At 36.7% G+C, this 20,635-nt stretch overlaps 1 protein-coding gene across 3 annotated transcripts in view; it reads right to left on the bottom strand.

Moving 5' to 3' along the window:
• BCAS3 (breast carcinoma amplified sequence 3) overlaps positions 1-20,635 on the bottom strand; it is a 507,686-nt gene that overhangs the window by 281,489 nt on the left and 205,562 nt on the right. For all 3 annotated transcript variants that reach the window (XM_012648451.1, XM_012648453.1, XM_012648452.1), the window contains 3 exons: positions 19,471-19,571; positions 16,804-17,000; positions 9,238-9,335 (listed from right to left, as the gene is read on the bottom strand). In XM_012648451.1, coding sequence (XP_012503905.1) covers positions 9,238-9,335; positions 16,804-17,000; positions 19,471-19,571 — 396 coding nt within the window. The remainder of the gene's footprint in view (positions 1-9,237; positions 9,336-16,803; positions 17,001-19,470; positions 19,572-20,635) is intronic.

Raw genomic sequence — 20,635 nt, 5'->3', positions numbered from 1 at the left:
GCCCGGCCTCATTTATTTATTTTTTAGAGATAGGATCTCGCTATGTTGCCCAGGCTGGTCTCGAACTCCTGGCCTCAAGTGATCCTCCCACTTCAGTTTCCCAAAGTACTAGGATTACAGGCATGAGCCCCCATGCCCAGCCAGTAATGTCTTTAAATATTGGGAACCTGTTAAGCAGATGGTGGTGGATACAGGGTTTCCAAATTTCTAATTTTCAATTGAAAGCTAGAATTTTATCATTGGTAATAAATATTATTACTTATTTTCCTCAAAGTGACAGGCTTACTCTATTTTTGAGAAAATTTCTGCCAAGTACCCATGTCTGAGTAAACACAGTCTGTCAGTTTTTTCAGCGAAAATGGTATTCTGTGAAAACAGTCACTAGTTCAGTTCACAACTCTAATAATTATACAATATTTATTCAAAACAACTATCATGCATTCATTCCCATCTGATATACAGAATATTAAAAAGAAGTTACACAGGATCAAAATGTAACAAAATTAAAATTAGTGATTGTTACTGCTTCAAAGATATTCTTATGTGAACACAGCTTTAAAAAAAAACAAAACACAACTCTGAGTGGGTAGCAGTGGCTACCAGCACAGTTTGGTACCATTGCCTTTACTATGCTAAGATGCCACCAATTTTATCCACAACTGCTTCTGCACCACTGATACTAAATATCAACACAGTAGAAACAAGAAAGGCAAATAATGACCAGATACTATCATAAAAACAGTTTCGACTTCATAGACCACTTGAAATTGTCTTGGGAACTCCCACGGTTCTGTGGATCACACTTTGAAGAACCACTAGTATGTCTGTACAAATGCGTGTATGTGGAAATGCAAAGGACTTAGAATAGCCAACATAACCATAAAGAAGAGCAAAGGTGGAGGCATTAAACTATGAGGCTTTAAAACATACTAAAAAGCTACAGTAATTAAGATAGTAAGATATTGTAATACAAAGACAGCTATATAAATCAATGGAACAGAATAAAGAATCTAGGAAAAAATGCAATTTTTTTAAAAAAGCATCAATGCAGTTCATTGGGAGAAAGGTGTATCTTTCTGATAAACACTGTGGGAGCAACTAGATGTCTGTATAAAAGAAATTGAACATGTTGATTCCTGCCTTACTCATAATAAAAATTAATTCAAAAAGGATCACAATCATAAAGGTAAAGGACAATCTACACAATTTGTAGAGAAAAACATCTCTTCAAGACTGGAGGAAAGGGAAAAATTTTTGTGTGAAAACATAAAACATAAAAGGAAAAATAATGGAAAACTTAGACTTCTGTTTGTCTAAGGACATCATTAAGAAAGTGAAAAGGTGGCCGGGCATGGTGGCTCACGCCTGTAATCCTAGCTCTCTGGGAGGCCGAGGCGGGCGGACTGTTTGAGCTCAGGAGTTCGAGACCAGCCTGAGCAAGAGCGAGACCCCGTCTCTATTAAAAATAGAAAGAAATTAATTGGACAACTAAAAATATATATAGAAAAAATTAGCTGGGCATGGTGGCACATGCCTGTAGTCCCAGCTACTCGGGAGGCTGAGGCAGGAGGATCGCTTGAGCCCAGGAGTTTGAGGTTGCTGTGAGCTAGGATGACGCCACGGCACTCTAGCCGGGGCAACACAGTGAGACTCTGTCTCAAAAAAAAAAAAAAGAATGTGAAAAGGCAACTAATTGAAAGAAAATCTTTGCAACACCTATATCTAACAAAAGACCTATTTCCAGAATATTTTTAAAAACTCTGATGTTCAATAAGACAACAGACCAATAAAAATTGGTGAAAGGCTTAAAAAGTACATTATAAAAGAAGATATCCAAATGGCAAATACGTATATTAAAGGTGCTCAATGTCATTATTTATCAGAGAAAAGCAAATGAAAACCATATTTCACATTCACTAGAATAGCTAAAATAAAGACCAATAATACCAAGTGTTGATAAGAATGTGGAGCAATCGGAACGCTCATACATTGCTGGTAAGAATATGAAATGGGGCAGCCATTTTGGAATACTTTTTGGCAGTTCTTAATAAAGTCAGACATATGCCTACCTTGTGACCCAGTGATTTCAGTCCTAGGCTATACTCAAAGGAAATATGTGCATATGTCCAAAAAAGAGAGATTGTACAGGAATGTTTATAGCAGTTTTATTCATAATAGCCAAAAGCTAGAAACAATAGGGTAATGGATATATAAACTGTGGTACAGATGCATAATGGAACTACATTGCAATGTTAAAAATGAACTAGTAATATAATACACGTGACACCTGGATCAATATCAAAGACATTAAGTTTAGCAAAAGAAGCCAGATTACAAAAGTGCACAATTATTCCAATTATATGAAGTTCAATATAGGCAAAGCTAATTTATGATAATAAAAGTGGTTACCTCTAGGTCAGAGGTAGTATTAACTGGAAAGGGAATAAGGGAACTTTCTGGGTTGATGGAAATATTCTATATTTTGATCTCAGTGGTGGTTACATGGGTATAAAAATTCATTGAGCTGTATGATTAACATACGTGCATTTTTGCTATATATGTTACACCCTAATTTTAAAAACATCTTCAAAGGTGTTTGAAAAGAGAGATTCATCAATTTTTCAAGCTGAAGGTTACTTTGGAAACAACCTAGTTCAACCCCCTCATTTCATGGAAGAAAGCAGTCGGTTCTGAAGCAATATGCCAAACAGGTAGTTACAAACAGAGTTAAGACTGGAACCAAAGATTCCTAAGTTAATGGTCATTATTCTTTCTACTACACCAAGCTTCCAGAATAAGACTTTTCTCTGAACAACTATTTTCACTTTGATTATTTACTTTAGCTTTTCTGTGACGGTTCTCAACAATATCCAGGGGAGTATCAGGAGCTCTGGTTCTGACTAGTTGACAGGGTGAGGTCCCAGGCTGCTCTTTAATTGCCCAGTGGGCTCACTATTCAATGGAGAGGGGCTCTTTGTTTGTTTCTAAGTTTATGGATGACACCTATAAGCATAAGCCTCTCAGGCTCTTGCACACAATTTAAAATAGTGTTGCACTAACAGTTTGACACTCATGTCACTAAGACAAATGGAATTCCCTGTTCAGACTTAAACAAATTCTAATACTGCCCCCAGCATTGTCCTCTTGCCACCATAGTCTCAGGCAACAGACTACATAAACAGTCCAGCCTTGTATTAGAGATGTAGGAATAAAGGTACAAAAAAAGAAAAAAGAAGGAAAGAAAAAACAGTTGGGTCCAAAAGTCCCATGTAAATATGTGGTACCCTGGTATATCAACAATGGAGAGAATCCCATTAATTCATTCTCAAAATGCTTAGCAAAGACTTAAAGTCACGCTAAGGACCTGGTGCTTGCAATAGAGAAAGCACAGGCAAGGTTTTAGTGGACACAAAGATTTATTCAAAAAAGCAATGTGTCATCACAAGAAACTTTCCCAACAGCTTCTTCTACTTTTGTTTACTATTTCTTCATCTTCAAATGGGGCAATCATTTGCTCTTAATTGTGCTAAATTTTTCCTCATTGTTACCTTGACTTTGATCTTCTAACATCCTATAAATATTAGAAAGAAGAATGAAAGGAACATTTAAATCAGAAGAAGAGATAGGTGGTTGAGTACTTTCCTTATTAGGCAAATAAGGTCTTTTCCCTATGTTCTTAATCTCTAAAACTTACTTTTTGTTTTATACAGAATATTGGTGTTCAAAAGACGAGAGCTGATTTAATGTATACACTTCCTCATTTCTAATAAAAAAGCCAATCTTAGGCCGGGCACGGTGGCTCACGCCTATAATCCTAGCACTCTGGGAGGCTGAGGTGGGCGGATTGTTTGAGCTCAGGAGTTCGAAACCAGCCTGAGCAAGAGCGAGACCCCGTCTCTACTAAAAATAGAAAGAAATTAATCGGACAACTAAAACTATATCGGAAAAAATTAGCCGGGCATGGTGGCACATGCCTGTAGTCCCAGCTGCCTGGGAGGCTGAGGCAGAAGGATTGCTTGAGCCCAGGAGTTTGAAGTTGCTATGAGCTAGGATGACGCCACGGCACTCACTCTAGCCCGGGCAAAAGAAAAAAAAAAGGCCAATCTTAATATCTGGGTTTGAATATTTTTCCCCTTTGAGGGATTGTTCACAGGTCAGGGCTGAGCCTTCCTTTAATTTCACCCTTATCCTTAATCCTCTTACTGATCCCACACAGGCCTTGAATATCCAAGGTACCTGCCTGGAGTTTTCATCACTTTATAATCACCAAGAATATCTGGAACTCTGTTAACTGAAAACCATATCATTTATTCAAAGAAATATCTTAATATTTCTAAAGAACTTGATATTCTTCATATCTGGGAAATACTTTAAGAAATTATTTGAACACACCCCTTTCAAAATAGGTAAAACAAATTTATGCATAGGGAACCTTAATTTCCTTTTACAGATACAGAAAAGAATGGCTAGGTAGGAAAAAGGACTCGCTGAAGGTTTCAGCAAAAGTTAAAGACCATGGTTATAAAGTCCTGGCTTCTGTCACTCAGTTACAGTTTTAAGATCATGGAGCTATGTGGCCTGACCATGGTAAACTGAACAGTGTCTCAGACAAATCTCCTTACTTCTTACCATCAGCATTTCTGTGTCTCTGATGGCTTTAAGATATAATGACTAAGTCTGTCTGCCTCAGAGTGTAATGGCAACTGTAGATACAGTGAATTATAATCCTTAGGAACGCTATTCCCCAAGTATGTCAGAAAAATCTCTGTAAGATAAAAGCATGCCTCTATAAGAATGCCCTTTCAGCATAGATGTGACTGAAAAATAAAATGGAAACTTCTCAAATAAATCTTCGTGTCACCCACCCAACTGTACTTTTCTAGTAAGTATTATTTGGTTTTTTGAAGGTGCTATGCCAAATGCTAAATATATAAAGTAGGCACAAATGATCAATCAAATGAAACTAGTTCAGGATTTTCAGTGTATAATTTTATTCTGTAAATGAATTATTTTGAGATTGGGAAAAATTAGGTGCTCAAAAATTATCTCCTAAGTTAATTATTTACATTACTTCAATTGTACAACAAAAGTAATATTTCTTTTTATTCAAGAACAACAACAAACACCAACTCTGTAACTTTGTCTCTATTTATTGAAATGCTTGATGTAAAACTAATAACTTACGTATCAAAGCCTGCTCTGAAGTATAAGAAGTCATTTTACTTATCTGTCCCAATTGTCCTCCTCCCTCTATAAGCTTCCTTAGGAATATACACAAATGCTACTTCCAGCACACCTCATAACTTTATCTTCATAAAACTTTTACTTTATTAGAATGTGATAAAGATGTCTGCTCTTCATACAAGTCAGGCATAACTTTGTCTTTCAATCTCAGTTGCTTTGAGGTCTTTGTTAGTAAATATCAATCTCCATAGTAAAACTACAAACGAGGACAAACTTAGGGTAAACCAGATCTCTGCAGGCTCTTTGACTTGATGACTGAAAAGCAGGTAAGGCTGCTTTAAGTTTTCTAACAGGTCCATCCCACAAGTCTTAGAACAAGAACATCAGTCACCAATCTAGAAAATAAAGTTCAAACAAGAGGCTGACAACTATCTTTCTGCTTTCTCTTTAGAGAAAGCTAAAATCATTTAGCCTTGATCTTGTTAGACATCAGTAGAAAAGTACTTCTGGTACCTTTATGAAAAGAAGGGGACATGTTACAAGGTACAAACAATGGGAAGAAATTCTTAGATACCTCACCAAAAAGAATGTACAGAAAAAAAAAAACAAACAAAGAAACCAATGCAGTGCTTGGACTGGAAATACTGTTTATAATTCATAGACATTGTTGTTAGTTGAATGTCGGAAAAAATGAGCAGTTGTCTCAAAGCCTGTTTGTTCTGGGTACCCTGTGTCTTAGGTTAAAATCCTACAAAGTGCCCAGTTTCAGAACGATCTTGTCCTTAGCCAAGAAGGAAACATCTCACAATTATTTAACTCCCAAATCTTAGCTAGGATAGCGTTTTTTGAAACACCAAAGATGAAACTTATGTTACAGGATAAGATCTACTCATCAAACAGTTGTGGATCTGCTGAAGATCTATATATTCATACAGAGACAGTGAGAAGCTAGGCCATAGGTATCTACAGGCGTAGAATTTACCCTGTGCCTAAATCACTGAAATTAATAAGTAAACAATATGTAGTTTAAGCTGAGCATGGTGGCATGCACCTGTAGTCCCAGCTACTCAGGAGAATAAGGCTGGAAGATCGCTTGAGCCCAAGAGTTCAAGACCAGCCTGGGCAACATAGTAAGACCCTGCCTCCAAAAAAAAAAAAAAAAATTACTTTAGGCAGTATTTCCATGTGAAAGAGTGAACCAGAGATTACTAGATGATCAAGGAATTGTGAAAAAAAATATTACTTGGCATAAGTGGCACAAGGCTCTGCTCAACTCTTTTGTTTTAATGGAATAACAACACTGTTAGATTAATCCACAGATATCCAAAAAATAAACTGCAGACCCAGGTTTTAAATAAAATATTTTCACTTTGAAAACTGTTATAACTGTCAAAAGATTTAATTATATCACATTAAATTCTATGCCTATGAAAAGTAACCATATGAAAAATAATTATAACCACCACAAGGTTAGACAGAACAAAACCTATCACTAAAATAGAAGGACAAGTATAAGATGTGCCATAGGAATAAGCAAACAGACAACACATGAAGTCATACAAAATGCCTGAAGCTAATACAAAGCAATGAAGCCTGATAGAGTAGGTATCACACTGGTCATATCTCTAAGCAATAGGCACTCAAACCTCCAAGTGAGCATCTTCCTAATATGCAGATGACTTCAATTCATACGAGAAGCATTTCCTGGTTCAGGAGCAATTTTATAAATTTATTAGATTCTTTTTAGAAGAATCTAAAACAGAATTTCCCCATGAACTTGTTTCCATAAAGAACTCAAATTGACCAGGCACACTGGCTCAAGCCTATGATCCCAGCACTTTGGGTGGTCAAGGCAGGAGGATCACATGAGGCCAGGAGTTTGAGACCAGCCTGGGCAACATAGTGAGACTCCATCAAAAGAAAGAGAGAGAGAGAGAGAGAAAGAAAGAAAAAGAAAGCTAAAATCATTTAGCCTTGATCTTGTTAGACATCAGTAGAAAAGTACTTCTGTTAACAACCACAGTCTTACTAGACAAAGTAGGTGGAGGTTCCATGACAAAACATGATTCACTCAAAAAAATGTATTGAACAACATATACTCCTCATTCAAAAGGGAACCAAACCATTTGAGAGGTAGCTGAAGAGACAGTTATTCATAAAAGTCCAATTCCTCATCTATGGGGCTTCTTTAGCTCAAAACTAAGGACAGCAGCATACATGCTTCATTGTTCTGGCTGTCTTTCAGAAAGGAACCATGGCTTTCTGGAATGAAAATAGGCCTAGAAAAATAATAATAAAGCTTAGTCACCAAGAAGTCCTTTCCCTACCCAAAAGATTGGTACTTTCAGGCAGAGGCTAAAAGCCACACAGCAATATACTAGAATTGCCTACAATGTATTTCTGATGGAAGTGTAATTTAAGATTACTGACATGTAAGACCTAATTTCTTATTCAAAAATCAACTTAAAAACCCTTTTTGCAACAGAGATCAACAATAGTTCATTGAAGTTCCTCCTTGTTGCCGAGACGACTTTACATATAGCTTAAATTGCTATGTGATAAATATGGAGTATTACTACAGACTATAGCATCAAATATGTCAACTTTTAGTAACACATGGTAACTGTTTTGGCGACATATGTTCCTGGTAGCTAGTCACTTGAGAATAAAACATTAACAATAAGGTAGTTAAAAAGCCCAACCAGGCCTACTCTTGTAATCGTGAATAAAATACATAACATTTCCAGGATTCCCAAACGTGAATGATAATTCCAGATGAGCATGATCTCTTAACATTCTCAGATTGAGACTATTGAGATTTATTATATAAATTACCTATCTGAATATCTCATTCAATGCAGGCAAGCAAGGATAGAGATTCCACACATCTTTGTGATAGTTTCCAAGGGACATCTATGGTTACCAAGTTAAAGAGAAGAGTGAGTCCTATAAAGTAATAGTCTACATTGAAAACAAAGGCCCTTGATGGGGAAGCTCAGTAAGATGCAAGGTGTAATCCGCTGCACAAAACTTCAGAAAGCTAAAAAAATGCATAAAACCCATTAGCTTCAAAACTTAAAAATGTACCCAGAGACAGACTCAGAAACAGGAGCTTTGGTATTTTAAAAGTGACCTTCACAAATCAGTTTTATATTTGTTTCCATTTTCTTTCACAGTTTAAGCCTCGATCAAATCAGCAGTCTCTAGGGATTTTGGAATCGCTATAGATTAAAATCCTCTCTGACTCGACTGTTTGACTAATGCTGAGTATTTAACAATTCTACTTGAGAGAGAATTTTTGGACAAAATCCTGCAGTGTGCTATCTTCAGATGTTCCCCAGCTGTACCGTAATGCAAGGCAGCACTGTCCTTATTTTCTTTATCACTCAACTTAGGGATAAGAAAATATATTATTAAAACAGTTCTATTATTTAGCAGGCCTGGCTGAAAACAGTTTTATAATACCAGTGTAGCAACTGTCGCCTACAAAGGCAAAGATCTCCTTCCAGGTATTAATGATACATATTCATAGCTTGTTTCCAAGGATAGGAAATTAATAACTGTGATAGACAGACCAGAGTTAAGTTAATGAATTTCTAAACTTTATGCTTTCGATAATAAAACCATTCAAGCTATAGCATTTGGACTCTCTCTGCTTCCACAGATTAGGCACTTTGATACTCAACAGGTTGAGTAAATTGAATCCATATATTGTATTTACGTTCTCTGTCAAGGTTGCTTCGCCACATTTCAGTGATCAAAGGCAAAATAGTCATCAACCCTGTAGCCTTTAATACTATGCTCATTACATTTAATCAAGTGCCAATTCTACTGCATCATTCACCAACCTTAAGAATGTTTAAAAGCATGGCATTGTTTAGCAACATATATGGGCACAGTACTATATTAAAAGACACGCACACAAACCACAAAAAAAAAAACAAAAAAAAACCAAAGAGGAAGGCAAATAAATACCATGCTCTACATTTTGCAAGAAAATAAATTAAAAATGCACAGAACTGCTCAGTAAACATTTTAGAGGTGGTTTTCTACCTGAGGCAGCATCAATCACTGTGGAAACTCCCCTTCGATCAGAGACTGGACGGGATGACCCTGGCATGCTGACTGGGTCAGAGCGGACTGGCTGGATCCTGCAATGCAATTTAATTCACATATGTTACTGGCATCAAAACTGTCGCTTGCTACAGAAGACCTTAAATCAGGAATGTTGGAGTAGCCCAATCCATTAAAGAACCATCCATTCTAAAACCAGACAAACGGGAGCTGCAGTCCCTAATTCTTGCAGGAGGATAAAGCACTATGAACACTCTCTCCACTCCAGGCTCCTTCTAAAAACTTATCTTTGTTTATCGTTCAACAGATTTTTAAGCAACGGACTAAAAAAACTGACATTAATTTAAAGGGATACAATAAGTAAAATGGTAGAGGAAACAAAACATTGAAAAAGTTTATATTGAAACCTTTGGCATTCGCAAGGGACACATATGAAGAGTTTTGAGAATGTTAAAATTCATGAATAGTACCACAGCTGGTAATGCATTATATAAAAGGCAGCAATATGTGATTCAAAATTGAGATACTACCTTATAATCCTTAATGAAAGTTACTTTATGTATGACAATAAGAATAGGATAACAAAGCTGTGTTGTGGCTGCATGAGGTTTAGCTAGGATCACTACTAACTAAGCTACCTTCATAAAATTACCAACTAGCATATAAGGATCAATTAGAACCTCAACAAAAGTGCTTAAGAATGATAAACATAGAAACACCAAGTGTCTTTTTCTAGCTGTATTAGAATAAATACTATTAATATAAAAGTATCTGGATGATTAAAAAATCTGAAAGTCCCAGGCAACTTAGAGAAACAAATACTTTCATAACAACATATGCATGTATTTCTGGTAATTCATTTGTACAATAACTATTTACTGAATGTTAATTGTACATCAGCATTATTCTAGGAAAAAGCAGAAATAAAACATGAAATATAAGGTCTATACGCAGAAACATTACATAGAACATAAATATTCATGACTTGAGGCAAAGAAAACTAAAGTGTAAATGTGAAAGATATAATAAAAGCTCAAAATGAGGAGATGGTGGAATATATGCATGGTCCACATGAGACAGAGAAGATCTTGCAGAGCTGGAACAAGAATTAGGTCTGTATATATTAATAATATTGGGATATGTATATAGAGAAAGGAGCAAGAAGTATCCTTTAAGTACAGGACTACAACAGACAGAGCCTGGGATTTGTGACTGAGTATGATAAATGAAGGGCATCTTGAGGTGCATGATTTGACTGAAGTATACAGTTCACAAAGGGTAGAGGTGGAAGATAAAAAGTTGATAAGAAACATGGGACACATTATAGAAGCCTGAAATGCCAAGTATGAATTGTAGACAATTATTGCAGAATTGCAGACTAGTTACTGAATATACAGTTTGAATGTATGTATTTGAGGGAGGTGTAGAATGATGTAGAACAGGAAGGTAAAATTATTGATACCCAAATGTTGACCACTGCGATGTAGAACTACCTAATATTCATTCCATCCTAGCTTAATTTTCTAAGCCAATCATGGTAATCCCATCATATTAATATCTCGGCAGTGCGTAGTTACTTCTCAGATGGGAAAGCCTAAGCAAATGTGAGCTAGTAAGAAAAGAGGAGTAGTTTATTTGAAGTTTCTAGAAAAGAAGTTTTCTTGTTCTTGAAAGAAACATGAAGCTAGCCTGTTATTACGCTGGTGCAAAAGTAATTGTGGTTTTAGCATTGTTGAAATTTGCCACTTGATATTGGAATACATTCTTAAATAAATGTGGTTATGTTATACATCATTTTAATGCACATTTCTCACTTTATGTTTTTTGGCTAATGACTTATTACTTGTTTATTTTATATTTATTTTAGACTATGGAGATGATGTTAGACAAAAAGGAAATTTGAGCAATTTTCTTATTTGAGTTCAAAATGGGTCGTAAAGCAGCGGAGACAACTCGCATCAACAATGCATTTGGCTTAGGAACGGCTAATGAACGTACAGTTCAGTGGTGGTTCAAGAAGTTTTGCAAAGAAGACAAGAGCCTTGAAGATTAGGAGCGCAGTGGCCAGCCATCGGAAGTTGACAATGATCAAGTCAGAGCAATCATCGAAGATGATCCTCTTACAACCGCACGAGAAGTTGCCGAAGAACTCAAGGTGGACCATTCTGTGGGTCACTCAGCATTTGAAGCAAATTGGAATGGTGAAAAAGCTTGATAAGTGGGTGCCTCATGAGCGGACCGAAATAAATTGTTTTGAAACGTCATTTTCTCTTCTTGTATGCAACAAAAACGAACCATTTCTCGATTGGATTGTGACATGTGACGAAAAGCGGATTTTATACAACAACCAGCGATGACCAGCTCAGCAGTTGGACCATGAAGAAGCTCCAAAGCACTTCCTAAAGCCAAACTTGCACCAAAAAAAGGTCATCGTCACTGTTTGGTGGTCTGCTGACGGTCTGATCCACTACAGCTTTCTCAATCCCGGTGAGAAGTATGCTCAGCAGATTGATGAGATGAATCAAAAACTGCAATGCTTGCAGCCGGCATTGGTCAACAGAAAGGGCCCAATTCTTCTCCACAACGACGCTCAACCACAAGTCGCACAACCAACGCTTCAAAAGTTAAACAATTCAGGCTACGAAGTTTTGCCTCATCCACCATAATACCTGACCTCTTGCCAATCGACTACCACTTCTTCAAGCATCGTGACAACTTTTTGCAGGGAAAATGCTTTCACAACCAGCAGGAAGCAGAAAATGCTTTCCAAGAGTTTGCCGAATCCTGAAGCACAGATTTTTATGCTATAAGGAATAAGCAAACTTATTTCTCGTTGGCAAAATGTGTTGATTGTAATGGTTCCTATTTTGATTAATAAAGATGTGTTTGAGTCTAGTTACAATGATTTAAAATTCATGGTCCAAAACCACAATTACTTTTGTACCAACTTAAATAGATACGGAGGCATTATCCAAAGTAAAGCCCCCTTCTAGTCTAAAAAACTTCTGATATGGGCTAATACATTTCCTATTTTTTTTTAAAGTTCCTATTTTAAATTCAATTTGTATTGGGGTTTCTGAATAATCTAGAGTTGGAGGTGGGGTATCAATGTGGCTATAGGTAAAATAAGATTGGTCATGAATTGATGTGTTGAAGCTGGGCAACAGATATATGGGGGTTTATTCTATTATTCTCTTTATTTTATATATGTTTGAGCTTTCTCCATAATAAAAAAAGACAAAAATAAAAACAAACTGGTTGGAATGATGAAAATGTTCTGGAATTAGATACTGGGGACAGATGCACAACATAGTGAATATACTAAAAACCAGTAAATTGTACACTGGTAAATTTTATGTTATGTGAATTATATATGAACTAAGAAGAAATAAAATAAATGGTAACCAATTGCTGAGGAGCTAATCTTGATTGGAAAGGGAGGCTTTCTATACTCAGCTTCTTTTACATTATATGATTCTCAGGTCTATTAGCAAATAGTCCATTGACTTTTTTTTTTTTTTTTGACAGTCTTGCTTTGTCACCCAGTCTGGAGGGCAGTGGCACAATCATTGCTCACTGCAGTCTCAAACTCTTGGGCTTAAGCAATCCTCCTTCCTCAGCCACCTGAGTAGCTAGGACTACAGGTACACACCACCATGCTCAGCTAATTTTTTTTATATATATGTTAGAGATGGGGTCTTGCTATGTTGCCCAGGCTGGTCTCAAACTGCTGGTCTCAAGCAATCCTCCTACCTTGACTCCCTGAAGTGCTGGGATTACAGGCATGAGCCATCCTGCTCAGCCCTTTTTTACATTTTAAATCACTGTCCTGGGTAAGGAGCTGCCATGAGATTAAGCCATACCTGATTCCCTCATGGATGAGAGTCAACACTGTACCTGCCTGTTTCTCATTTTGGTTAAGATGCAGGGAGGCAGAGTATCACTGTACTACATATTCTTACTGACATCTTATAGGGTATAGGACAGTGTGTTAGGTGTTAAGGGTCAAATAAGCTCCAAAAATCTAAACAAGGACTTCACATTTTAAAGGAGAAACTAAAGCCAATAGCCTCCATAGTGCCATTGTGCGTAGGCCTGAAGAAATGTAGATGAACCACAGGTGAGGAGCTGGGCTAGAGTAATAGTAAACAAGAACAAGGAAAATATAACTAGCTGAGTTTCTAGCTGGATGCTAGGTGGGAAACGGTACTAAAAAGGATACTTAAAATTGATGTGAGTCAGATCTGAATTTCCCAGTAAAACTGGACTGTACGGTCTTAACCAAAGTTCTAACCAAGCTTATCTGTTCAAATTTTAAAATATAAATTACTAATGCAATTAAAAAAATTTATAAGCATCCTGCCCAGTATAAAGGTTTGTAAAGGTTATGAGTGTCTAATAAACAGGACAATATTCTAGTCAAACATAACAGTTTAAAGTCATTTATTTAAAAAAAAAAAACTTGGAGCTATTTAGTATAAAAAAAGGGAGGCCAGGCACAGTGGCTCATACATGTAATCTCGGCACTTTGGGAGGCTGAGGCAGGAGGATCGCTTGAGGCCAGGAGTTCAAGACCAGCCTGAGCATGAGCGATACCGCTTTTCTACAAAATATAAAAAATTAGCCAGGCGCGGTGGTTTAGGCCTGCAGTTCCAACTACTCGGGAGGCTGAGCTGGAGGATAGCCTGAGCCCAGGAGTTTGAGGTTACAGTGAGAAATGATTCTGTCACTGCATTCTAGCCTGGGTAATAGAGCCAGAGCCTATCTCTCTTTAAAAAATAAAAAAAGGAAAGTCCCTCAGGAAAATTCTGAAGGATTTATCTACTTTTAAAAGAAGCAAGGTAGAAAGATCTTAGAAGGACTATATCTGAGGTAAAGAGCAACTAACAAAGCTGGAAAAGGCCACGGAACAAAGGGACAGAGTTGAATACACAGGGAATGAAGATGCCTTCCTAAGAAAAAGGCCAGGGCCTCATGATGGCAGCTGGTCATAGTCACCAGAGAAAAAGACAAAGAAACAAAACACAAAGCAAACTAAACAACAAAACAAACACTAAACAAGGTATTAAAAGGAGACATCTTCCTCTTTATGAATCATTCATTCATTAAGATATATAAGTGGGGGAAAAGCAAAAATGTAAAAAGGGACACCTGTTAGGAGCCTACTAACAGGAGATGTGGTTGCTAGAGTGCTGGCAGGGAGAAAGAAGAATGGAAGGTTTCTAGATACATTTAAGAATAGAAATGACACAAGGTGATGAAGAACTAGATGTGGCAGGTGAGAAAGGAGGGATGTCAAGAATAACCTCTAGATTCTATCTTGAGTAAGTGGCTTGATAAATCATTTAAAGAGATGGGGAAGAGCAGGATTAAGGATGAAATGAAGGGGGTGATTCAGACCTGTTAAGTCTTCGATGCTTTAGAGACAACCAAGAGGAGGGGGCAGCTGGCTGTACCCTAGGTTTATATCCTGGAACCTATAGGTGCTCAATAAGTTGTTTTTTTTTTTTTTTTTAAGAGACAGGGTCTTACTCTGTTGCCCAAGCTGGAGTGTGGGGACATGATCATAGCTCACTGTAACCTCAAACTACTGAACTCAAGTGATCCTCCCATAGCTGGGACTACAAGCTTGCACCATTGCACCCAGCTAATTTTTTAACTTTTTGTAGATATGGGGTCTTGCTGTATTGCCCAGGCTGATCTCAAATTCCTGGCCTCAAGTGATACTCCCTGCCTCAGCCTACCAAAGTGATGGGATTACAGGCATGAGACACTGTGCCTGGCCTAAATATGTATTATATTTTTTTAAAAAATACATATATCAGACACAATCCAACTTGGCAATAACTTATGTTTTTTTTTTTTTTTGGTATATGCTTTTCTTTATTAAATCTTACTTATATTCTTTAAGGGACAAACACAGACATGAGTAGGCTACAGTGAAGAAATCTTATTTTTATAAGAGAGTTAAGAAACCACTAAGATACTTCCAGGTATTATCTTCAGTGATGCTTCTTATCTTTATTCAGGGACTTCAGGAAATATTCAGCCCCTATAGCTACCACAAATGCAGCAAATCCCCATTTGAATCCTTTTTTTTTTTGAGACAGAGTCTCACTGTGTTGCCCGGGCTAGAGTGCCGTGGCGTCATCCTAGCTCATAGCAACCTCAAACTCCTGGGCTCAAGCGATCCTCCTGCCTCAGCCTCCCGAGCAGCTGGGATTACAGGCATGTGCCACCATGCCCGGCTAATTTTTTTTATATATTTTTAGTTGTCCGAATTAATTTCTTTCTATTTTTAGTAGAGACGGGGTCTCGCTCTTGCTCAGGCTGGTTTGGAACTCCTGAGCTCAAACAATCCGCCCGCCTCGGCCTCCCAGAGTGCTAGGATTACAGGTGTGAGCCACTGCGCCCGGCCTGAATCCTTTTAATAATGTGCCAACAAAGGAAACATTGCAAAGCCACTCATGTATCTCCAAGCTTCATTGTGGCCCCATGGATCTCTTAGCCCTTGAGCAGCCAGCTTCTGTTGGACAATTTCTAATGGTGTCCCTTCTATCTTCCACTGTTTATAATCTGGAAGTTCCATTTTACTATGTCCATGTTCATGTTCATGTCCATGTCCATGTCCATGGGCCATGTCTCTGATTCCTTGTAAAAAGTTCTCTCACCAAATCCCTAATTTAACTGCTGGCAATCTCAGTAACTTATGTTTTGTTATAAAAATTGTTACAGGTATTGACAATGAGACAGACAAAAACATATTTCCAACATGCGACTGGAACATATCTTCCCATATTTCCCCCCAAAAAAATATTTTTTAAAAGGTGTGCAAGAAAACGGTCAGAGGGCTGCTTTATACTCAAATCGAGATGTATTACAGGATTTTTTAAAGAGAAAATAAGGAAATGAAGATTATATTACATTAAATTGAGCCCTTTATTGTCTGTTACACCCTGATGTGTCATGTCTTGGTATAACAAACTGCTAAGCAAATTTGAGACAGCAAAAGCCAAAAATGTCTCTGAATTGCATTAAAAAAACCCACTAATAATAAAAAGCATACTTTGTACACCTTATACTATGATTCTTGTAAGGATGAGAGAATATATATTGTGAAAATAATAAACTATAAGTGAATATATACCAAAACTTTTCCATCCAAACACTTTTTAAAATCCAAAAAGATACTGGATTAGATAAAAAATCACAGATGAAATTTAATTAGAAGGATCAGGAAAAGAGGATAGAATCAGACTTCAAGAGTTAGAAATATGAGCAAAGCATCATAAATTGGAATGCCTTGAAAAGTATACTGAATATTAGATTTAGGGAAAATACAACATGAAAAACAAATATTTATTGAATGTAATGTGATCCCACATAAGATCCCAAGTAATGACAGTGAATTACACATAATAGCGCATGTACTCTACAACAGGATACTGTTTCAAAAGGAGAAATGTCAATATTATATACGACGCTCATTCCAAATAAACATATTGGTTCTGTCATTCAAACCACTCCCTAGTTCTTATTTCCTACCTGAGACTGTTGAGGTCAAGATCATCTGTATCAAAATCCAAAAGGGGCTGTGGTGTGTCACTCGGACCATGAGACTGCAACACAGATGAACTGGATGATATGACTGTGGTTTGGCCTGAGGGATGGATGGTTTTGAACTGGAACTGTGGACCCATCCACAGACGTCTGTGGGGCCCAGTGTGCGTTACAATTTCAACCTGGAACAAAGTAGGAATCATGATTTAAATGTATTGTGACTCCACTTGAGATCCTTTCACGATCCCCCATCCCTTCTCTCAACACCCACATTCTCCAAGAAGCCCATTTTAATGAAGCGGGAGAGGGAAGGGGCACCCACAATCAAAAGGCAATAATAATCACAGACTATGTAAAATTCACAAAATCCCTCTACTGGTTTTCATCAACATAAACCAAAAAATACATTATATATGTATATCCACACATACACAAACAACACACACACTCACACATACACACACAATACAAAAATCATATGAAAGTAAAAGGACCAGTTGCCTGCCTCATATAACTATTTTCAGCTCCCTAGGGACTACCCTTTTCATTCATTCTAGACAGTACTTACCATGTTGTGGGCATGCACTGAATACTACACCTATTAATCCACAGATTAAAAGTAATTCCTTCACTGAGGATCAAGCTCATGACAAACTTGAAGTTGTTCTTGAACTATCCAAGGAAAAGAAAAGGTCTGAAATAATTTTTAATACCCAAATCCAGTTTCTTTCCACAATTAAATATTATAATATTTAGTATACTGCCCTCAAAATCCCCCCAAATCTACTTTTAAATCAAGAAATTATTATATATTTTCTGTCAAACTAGATTTTTGTCTTCAAAATATGATTACTTAGAGTGTTTTCTCAATTGCCACAAACACTGACACAGGCATTTTATGGGCTACAAAACACCAAATGCTTTATGAATTTCACGCTCTATGGACAGAATAGAGAATGTTGCCAATATTACATTGTAAAGACAAAGCAGAGAGTAGAAGACACTGGACAAAACCTGAAAATATACATATTATGTTATTTTGCAAACAACTCAAGTAAGAGACTAAATATGCAAACCTTCAGTGAAGACTATTTCTTAATGTCTTGTCATTGCTACATCCATGTCTGTACAAATACTTTATAGAATTGACTTTCCACATGCCTTATTTTTGCCCTGAGTTCTTTTATACTTAATCACATTTCTCTGATTGTGGGGATTAATTCTTAACAAAACATAACTGAAAAGGTTCACAGAAGAGTAGCTCTGTGTTTGTGGGTCCAAAAGGGCAAAAGTATCATGGTCTTTGAACAATATTCACATTCCCACTAATCGCAGGGAGAAAAATACTCAGATCGAGGACAGTGATTTCTGATTCAAGTAGTTGTATTCAGCAATGTAAATTAGGCCACAGATAAAACATTCTGTGTATTTTAAGCTCAAAACCATCAGTGTCACAGAGCCGAGAGGTAAACAGATGCCTGTGCAATTTCACTGAGGCGATGGCCAGATGTTCCCACTCACTCTCCTGTTGTGTGCAGGACAAACATATTGTATATACTTTCACACTGACAGCACACATTACCCCTTTTTCTAACTGAAAAGTTGAAGTGAAGGACAGTGGTTTCTTTGCCAGCATTCTTGAACAACATTTTGATTTTGGAAAAACACAAGCATTTCGGGTTTACTTTATCTTGGTATTATCAAGAAAGGATGGACTTCCATACACCAGGAACTTAGGCATCGACCCTCCTTGAAGGAGCTTACCGTGAATATTTTTAGTATGATAAAATAAAAATATGTTACCTAAACACTGTTTGATTCTTCATTTTCCAGATTTACTTAAATTTTTCAGGCCACCTTCCCTGAGAAAGCCATGCAACTATAATACAAATGGCCTCTACTTTTTCTGAGGCACCTGTCTGATGAAAAGCTGCCAGATTGGTAATCTGAGACAGTCGTTAACTTCAGAAAATGATGTCAGACTTGAGGCAGGCATAACAGCACTTGTAATGAAGTCATCTATAATCTCATCATTTTGAAATCTGCCCAAGTATCTTTTATTTCAAAGCCCTTGAGATGAAGATAGCTTCACCTGGCAAGGGGAGGAACCATTAAAGTTGCTACAGGACTAATTTAGAGACCACTAGAAACAGCATTACGTGGGCTTAGGAAAGGAAGCTGTGTACCACCAGAAATTCTGCAGAGGAGAATGCAGAATTTCCACACTGAAAGTATGAACCCAATCTTCAGAAAATGTTGGCTCCACAAAACAAATCCCAAAGATTGTTGAATGGCTTCACTGTTTTAACAAGGTCAACTTTTGTTTAAACCAGATGAAAATATGTTCAAAGAGTCTATTTAAATTCCAAGGGCCTAAGGGCTTTAAATGGATTGTGTGAAACATATGCATATTTTATGCTCTCTACATGAAACCTAACATATACACACACACACGTGTATGTATAATGTACATATATGTATATGACAGCAATATTTATGAGAAATTTGTAATATGGAAAGGCAATTGATTAATTCTTGATGATTCAACAGAGTTACCAATTCTCCCCACTTTCCTCTAAGGAAAAGAATAAAAACAGACAGTGAATTTCTGTTTTTGTTTACTTTAATACCCCAAATATTTCAGAATTTTACCTGAGATAGCCATTCTTCATCCTCCTGTCCACTATGGTCAGAAGCTAAACTGTCATAAGACCCGTGTCGAGTAATAGGCCCAGGACTTCCAGGGGGAACCACTATAGGAGAAAGAAAATGGATTTAAACCACTTTATTCCATGCAGTGGAAAAATGGATGCAGGCACAACTATATTGGATACTGTGGTAATTTACAAGGTAAAATATGATATTTAAAGCACAGAGGCAATTCAAACAATTAATTAACAAGACTTACATTCTAAGGAATAAGACATCTCCAATTAAGAGTACACTTAAAAAAACTACAGAAATTAGTAATGACATCTGACCACAATAAAAAAAATAAATGATGGACTGCATGTTAAAGGCAAAGGAACACTGAGGAGCAGTGACTAATCTATTCATTGGGAGATTATTAATACATAAAGATTCTTTAAAAGAGCTTATTTAATAGTTTCATATAAATTCTAGGCATAACATGCATATTGAATTGAAAAAACTTTCAGTTCCTGAAAAATTCATTTATCCACATAAATATGTCATTTTATTAGATACTTGAGTAGTTTCCCTGATTAAATGGTATGATATAGTCAAACTATAAACCACCTACTTTCTCATATGAAGAGGAACTTTTGCTTAGTGAAAGCAATAAAATGATCCAGCAAAATTTATTGAGTTCCTATTATGAACCAAATATTATACCTCCAAATTTTACTCTTCTTTGGAAGCTACTACTGACTCATTTTTATCTGTCTACCTACCTCTAAAGAGACTCTTTTTTAAAAGCAGTTTTAGTTTCACAGCAATAAAGAACTGACAGTACAGAGATTTCCTGTCTACTCCCTATCTCCATATATCATTTTAATACTCAGAGAAATCAAGCAATGAAGTACTGAGTGGAATATAGAAAAAAAAGGGGCAAAAGTAAGAAGAATAGTAGGAGATGATCATTAAGAAATGTAGAAGAAATAGAAAAGAATGTGAAACAGAAAACAACCTCATAATTTCCACCACCCAGAGATATTTGTAATACATCAACATGCAAAATTTTCCTTGGGCTAGATTCCTAAAAATGAAATCAAAGGATGTGAACATTTTAAAATTTCTTAATACATATTTCCAGAAAGAGTATACACTTTTTCAAGCAGTAATGGAGAACGGCAAT

The sequence above is a fragment of the Propithecus coquereli genome, unplaced genomic scaffold, assembly GCF_000956105.1.
Source record: "Propithecus coquereli isolate 6110/MARCELLA unplaced genomic scaffold, Pcoq_1.0 Scaffold285, whole genome shotgun sequence".
Taxonomy (NCBI): domain Eukaryota; kingdom Metazoa; phylum Chordata; class Mammalia; order Primates; family Indriidae; genus Propithecus; species Propithecus coquereli.
The sequence above is the reverse complement of the archived record's forward strand: the minus strand, read 5'-3'. Positions and strand labels throughout refer to the sequence as shown.